Source organism: Entamoeba invadens, assembly GCF_000330505.1.
Source record: "Entamoeba invadens IP1 unplaced genomic scaffold scaff_1105074725643, whole genome shotgun sequence".
NCBI lineage: Eukaryota > Evosea > Mastigamoebida > Endamoebidae > Entamoeba > Entamoeba invadens.
This window is the reverse complement of record NW_004191777.1, coordinates 376435-382941: the sequence shown is the minus strand read 5'-3', so window position 1 is coordinate 382941 and position 6507 is coordinate 376435. Positions and strand designations below refer to the sequence as shown.

Below are 6507 nucleotides of genomic sequence, written 5' to 3'. Positions count from 1 at the left end.
TAATAATAATAATAAATAATAAAAATTAGTTAAATTATACACTTTTATTTGTATAAAATGTTACATTTTTAATTAAAATATAATTAAAAACAAATAATCAACTAACTTAAAAAATGTTTATTTGAATCAAGAATGAATTGACAATTCAAGTTTTTATATATTATATATTATTAAATAAATATATTAAATTCTCTGTTTTTTTTCAATGAAACAAACTATTTAAATGGTTTTTAAATAGTACAATTTGATTTAATAATAAAACATCCCGATTTACAACACAAAAATTGCTTTAACAATAAAAGGATTAACAAACTATAAATAGCAAACCAAATACTTTGAACCAAAAACACTATAATGAAAACAAAAAGGAGTGAACTAGAAATCTAAAATCAATTATGTGGTTTTTACTGCATATGGCTGTACTTTGTTTGTCGCTTCGCCCAATATCTCGACTCCACTATCTCACAAGCACTTCTGAACATGATTTATGGTCTACATGGAAACTCAAATATCACAAAGCATATGAAGGAACCAACGAAATCCGCCGGAAGCTAGTGTTTTTAAAGAACCTGAAAGATATCCAACTCAAAAATTCGCAACGAGAATCAGATGAAGACGCGTACTTCGATTTGGACCAATTCAGTGACTTAACAGAGACAGAGTTTATGGAAACAGTCGCAACAAAAAAAGCACACGCACACCCCAAAGGACTTCACAACAACATCCATATTCCAATTCCACACCCAAATGGACCACTCCCAGAAAACTATTCTGCATGTGGACAAGAGCTTTTGTTTGGCTCCATCAAAGACAACGAAATCGACTTTTGTAAAGGAATGGAATTTGACCAAGGTGGGTGTGGCTCATGTTTTTCCGTTTCAAATGCAATGGCTCTCCAAATTAAATACGCCAATTTAACGTATCACAGAGACGGAGTTCCCACATACAAAATGATGAGTCCACAACAACTCTTGGATTGTGAGGTTAACGGGGAAAGATGTCGAGGCGGGTACGCAGATGGTCCTCTTGATTACAGTCACTACATTTCTCTTGCTGATGACTATCCTTACTACTCGGGGACATCTCCTTCGACGAACAAAGGGTGTCAAAAGGGCAAGAAAACTCCAATGAAATTGAGTTATACTTTATTTGATGATGCACAAGACGTCGCGACTTTAAAACAAATAGTGCATCACTACGGGAGTTTTGTGTCATGTGTGAAACCAATTGGGTGGAGTGGATACGCCGGCGGCATATTGAAAAATGTTGGGTGCAGTAAGAATGAAATCACAACACATGTCATTGGAGTTGTTGGCTATGGGAGAGAAAATGGAGTCGACTATATTATTGTAAGAAACAGTTGGGGGAAGAATTGGGGGCTTGGTGGATATATCAAATTGGCGCAAGAGGCGTTGTGTGGGATTGGTGGGAATGATAACGAAGACATCCCTATCTCTTTGGTTCATCATGTTGCGTTTTCTGATGTTGAGGCGGGTCCTTATGGCACTTTTAGAAGCGTTGTCGATGTACAACCGGTGTTGTATAACACAAGCAACGACCCAGCAATTAACCCTGTCCACAACCAAAGTGAAACACCAAGCGAAGCATCAAGCCAAAGTCACGAACAAAGCCAAACGAGTCGAAATGAATCATCGAATAGTATGGAGGAGTATAGTTCTTCTATTTCTGAGGGAAGTCTTTCCCATCAGAGCAATGATGAGAGTCATAACAATCATACTTCAAATGATACCGTGTTTGACAACGATCGTATAACCCTTAAAGAACTGTTGGCATATGGGATGTATGCAATTGCTGCTGGGGCTACAATACTAATGATTGTTGCAGTGATTATTCTGCACTTGTCGTTATTTTTTTAAATGAATTATAGTTTAATGAGAGTTGATTCAAATTACATATAATATGAATGAATAAGAATAATACATATATTAGAAATAAGCATTATTATTAATACATCAATAATAACATTAATTCATATCATTTTGTAACGAGCCATGTGAAAAGTCTGTGGAAATTTTTGCTTTTCAAAGAACGAATTATTCAGCAGTTTTGTAAACTACAGAAAAACAATAACTCTAGTAATAAATAATAAAAATAATGCAACTTGAATAATTGGAAGAAAGAACTTGAAAGTGGCATGCAAACGTACCAATTTAAAGTTGTTTTGCTTGGGAGTACAAATGTGGGGAAATCTTCAATTGTTTCAAGCGAGTGCAGAGACCTTTTTAGTGAAACGATGAGCAGTACTATTGGGGCTGCTTTTGTCATGAAAAGATATGAAGTATCACCAGAGGTGACTGTGTCTTTAGAGATTTGGGACACAGCGGGGCAAGAACGCTACAACTCGATTACACCAATGTACTATCGAGGCAGCAAATGTGTAATCATTGTGTTTGACTTAACTTCCACTGTTTGTTATAAATCACTTCATTCATTACTTCATATCAATTAATTAAGTTATTAACTCAACTAATTAACAATAAAGGAATCTTATTTGAAAGCTCAACAATGGGTTAGTAAAGTAAACGATTTGGGAGCAAAGCTGTTTCTCGTGGGCAACAAAGAAGACTTGACTGAGATCCGAGCAGTCACCAAGGAAGCTGCCTCGTGTTACGCAAGTGTTTTAAAAATGGACTATTTCGAGACTTCTGCTAAGACAAAAAAAGGGGTTAAAGAGCTTTTTGGAAAAATTGTCGAGACACTCCCACGAACACCAGAGAATCTCGTTGGTCCAGACCAGAATGAGGTAATTAAGTCTTCATCGTCGGGGTGTTGCTGAAAATGTTATTTAAATGTTATTTAAATGTTATTTAAATGTTATTTAAATGTTATTTAAATGTTATTTAAATGTTATTTAAATGTTATTTAAATGTTATTTAAATGTTATTTAAAATGTTATTTAAAATGTTATTTAAAATGTTATTTAAAATGTTATTTAAAATGTTATTTAAAATGTTATTTAAAATGTTATTTAAAATGTTATATCTTTTTTTAACCACATAATTAATAAAACAACTATAAAATGATATGAGTTATATCTTAACTATTTTTTGTTATAACAAAATTATAACAAAAAATAATTCTTTGGAGTTAATTATAGAAATATGACAAAAAGAGATAAATAGGTTATATAAAAAAAGGAACTCAAACTTGAAAATAAGTAAAGATGGAAAGGAGAAGATATGGAAGACGGTTTGATCGAAAAGAAAGAGAAACAACAAGAGACGGCGAGTTACCACCCCGTATGGACAAAGCTGATAAACCAGTTGCTAAGGTTGATGGATTTCAAGTCAAAGTGATGAACTTATCACCGACTATGACATCAGAGGACTTACAGAAACTCTGCGAACATTGGCAGTTAACTGTCATCTCGAGCAAACTTCTTTCTGCTCCAGACCTTACAAAAACGGCTTTGATCACTTTGAAGGATGACGAAGAGAAGATTAAACAGGTCATTGAATCATCTAAGGAAGTGGAGTTTGATGGAAGACTATTGTCCATCTCAATTGTACCAAAGAAGGTTCACAACGTCCAAGAACGACGTAAAATGCACAAAAATACGAACAAAAGCCCACTTGATTCATACAAAAACAGAATTGTTAACCAAGTGATGCGAGAGGTCGCGTCAAGAGAACGCTATTTGGAGAGACGTATATTGGGGAGAAGTGGCTTGAAGCGATTTGTCAATAAAGAAGCTACGAGAACAAATACCAAGAAAGTGGGCGGCCGTAAGCCAAGATTGCCATTCGAGACTCGACTCAAACAAATGGATTCAGATCTGACTAAATATATGGGCTCGGACTGAGTTTTATCAAGTGCTTTGTGAAAATGTATTTATTGTTGGTGGTTCGATGAATGTCTCTCTGACTCAGCGCTTGGTCGAAAATGTATATGTTGGGAGTTGTGGCTAGTGTCATGAAGATAGCCAGTTTTCACTGTTGTGATGTGGAAAGACAAACACACGTGATACTCGAAAGAGCAAAACACAAAAGTGGTCGAAGAGATCCAGTGGTGTGTATTGGCCATACGACTTGCTAGTTATGAAGACTGTATATATTTTTTTATTGTGTTTATAGTAAAAAGAGGTTATATATTTTTATTATAAAATATTAACTTCTACTTTAGGATATTAAAATACTATATCAATCAACTCTTTATAGTATTTATACAATATATATTATTATATTAAAACAATAAAATTTGTATTCAAAAAATAATACTCTAATGATTTTTATTTGAATAAAAAACAAATATTTATATTTGTATTATAAATCAAATAATATTATTTTAAAACTAAATAATATTTTATTTAACAAAAAGTATTATTATATAATTAAATGTATTGTTTTTTAATAGATCACTATTAATATAAATATAATGTAATGTTTATAATAATACATATTATTATTAAAATAATTCAAAATATTTTCAATTAATAATTTCACTACTCAGATACGACGGTATGTATTCAATACATATGTGAATATCTAATGAAATCAATTGAGCAATCTTGAATAAACATTTGATGTTTATGGTGTGGATTAAGTTTTGTCTTTAATAATATGTTTTATTTTATTGCTTTTAAATTGAACAAACATATCAAAAGCACTTTATGTCCTTCCATTATTATTGGATAAAATAACAATTATTAAAATTAATTAAAAGAATGTTTTTCACAATAAAATACAAAAATAATTAAAAATAGTAAAAAATTACTATTTATTATTTTGTTTTTATAATAATGAATTTATTAAATTAATAGTAACAATTAATAAAAATAATATTATTAATTATCGAATTGATAAAAATCATTATTTTGGTTATTTAAAAAAAATATGTTTTACTAAAAATATAATAAAATATTAATAGTATGAATGTAGTTTTGATTATGAACAACTGTCTTGGGAGCACTTTTCGTTTTTGCCGTTTTACTATGAGAAATAAGACCAATGTGATCGCAGTTTCAGTGTTTTTGTCATATTATTATTTACTCAGTACGGTCAGTTTTTATTCATAATTTGATTTTCAAATGGGAATTTTCTTTGCGACATCAAAACAATTTAGTATTTAATTAGAGGTGGAAATACAAGATTCTAAACTGCAAACAAAGAATACAAAACTATAAAAAACTATACATCTACTATTCCATTAACAAACCGATTTTAAAAATAAACAAACAAGACATTATACCAAAACTATCGACTCTTAGACTTTGATTTAAAAAATTACAATACCCAATGGTTTACAAGTAACAGTTTTGATTAGACAAAAAAAGACGTAAGACATGGCGAGGAAAGAAGACAAACAATAACCTTAAAACACGAGTAGTTATACCTAGAGCAATAGCGCAAGTACGTTCTTGGGTGTGTCGCTATCGTTAAAATGCTTGGTTGAGAACTTGAGTGCGTTGACAAGCAAGTCCACTTCGTCTCTATTTGTTTCAAACCCTTTCAAAGCCCTAACACAGTCAAGAATATTGAATTTGCCTTTTGTGTTAAAAACACCAGTTGGAACAACAGTGTCATACAAGAGTATACACCCAGTCATAATTCGTAAGTTTTTCACCGCGTCTTGTCCTTTGACCATTGCACTGCCACAACAAGAGCTTGCAACCACACTGAGGAACGACGCAAAGTTTTCCAAATTGGTCCCACCCTTCACGCTCTCTGTCGCAGTCTCACTTAAACATAGCACCATTGGCGCAGCAAACGCAAAAAACATTGATATCTGATTTGTAACATCATCTCTTAGTACAACATCTTCGCGGTGTTTCTGTTTCATTTTCCCGACAGACCGGCGGTAGTACGAAAAGTCGTTTTGCAGTCCCGGGTTCATGAGTTTCTTGTTGTCAAATTGAATCGCGAAATCGATTAACTCCATGATTTGGACGGTTGTCGCCTGAAGATTTGTGACCGACAGAGTCCCATTAGTGCGGCTCACAACACTCATCGCCTCCGAAAACTGTGTTTCTACCTGTGAGTACTCAACCAGAGTTATAATTATAGGCTTTTTTGTAATTTGAGTGAAACTTCCACTCATGTGAAGAGGATACCGACGGCTCCACACATCCTAAAATAAATAATAAAAATATAGAAAAGTAACTATAGAAACTGGTGGGTATCAAAAGAGCGTTGAAGTCAAAAAGAGACAAACTCATGCTTCGCGAAAACTCGAAGAAACTGTTGATCAACTGGACTTGTGGGATAATAGCGCGCCAAGCAGCTTCTTCCGTTTCGGCTGATGGCGTTGCAATGGCGCAACGGATCTCAGCCTCTTTTGCCTTATAGTTCGAGATCTTGTCGAGGATGTCCGCCGTCTTACTAGTGACCTCGACCAACTTTTTGTGGAGGTCAGACTCCTCGCCCGACGGCTGAGCGTTGAAGTCGATGTTGACGGCTTGGACTTTACTATGCTTAGAGCCCATCACTTTCTCCCTGTTTTTCTTTGTTCTGTTTTCTTTTTTCTTTTTGATAAGTTTTATTTATACTT

The 6507-nt window shown here is 33.4% G+C and overlaps 4 protein-coding genes across 4 annotated transcripts; 3 read left to right on the top strand and 1 right to left on the bottom strand.

The window, feature by feature from the left end:
* Positions 1 to 395: 395 nt before the first annotated feature.
* Positions 396 to 1877, top strand: EIN_081820 (viral cathepsin, putative; the record flags this gene model as incomplete). Its single annotated transcript, XM_004184448.1, has 1 exon — positions 396 to 1877. One exon carries the CDS (start codon positions 396 to 398, stop codon positions 1875 to 1877), a length of 1482 nt encoding a protein of 493 aa, XP_004184496.1.
* A 278-nt stretch (positions 1878 to 2155) lies between these two features.
* On the top strand, positions 2156 to 2797 carry EIN_081810 (rab5, putative; the record flags this gene model as incomplete). Its single annotated transcript, XM_004184447.1, has 2 exons — positions 2156 to 2428; positions 2504 to 2797. The coding sequence occupies 2 exons, from the start codon at positions 2156 to 2158 to the stop codon at positions 2795 to 2797; spliced, it is 567 nt and encodes a 188-aa protein (XP_004184495.1).
* Positions 2798 to 3184: 387 nt separating this feature from the next.
* On the top strand, positions 3185 to 3823 carry EIN_081800 (hypothetical protein; the record flags this gene model as incomplete). Its single annotated transcript, XM_004184446.1, has 1 exon — positions 3185 to 3823. One exon carries the CDS (start codon positions 3185 to 3187, stop codon positions 3821 to 3823), a length of 639 nt encoding a protein of 212 aa, XP_004184494.1.
* Positions 3824 to 5352: 1529 nt separating this feature from the next.
* EIN_081790 (hypothetical protein) lies at positions 5353 to 6442 on the bottom strand (the record flags this gene model as incomplete). Its single annotated transcript, XM_004184445.1, has 2 exons — positions 5353 to 5987; positions 6172 to 6442. The coding sequence occupies 2 exons, from the start codon at positions 6440 to 6442 to the stop codon at positions 5353 to 5355; spliced, it is 906 nt and encodes a 301-aa protein (XP_004184493.1).
* Positions 6443 to 6507: the final 65 nt, after the last annotated feature.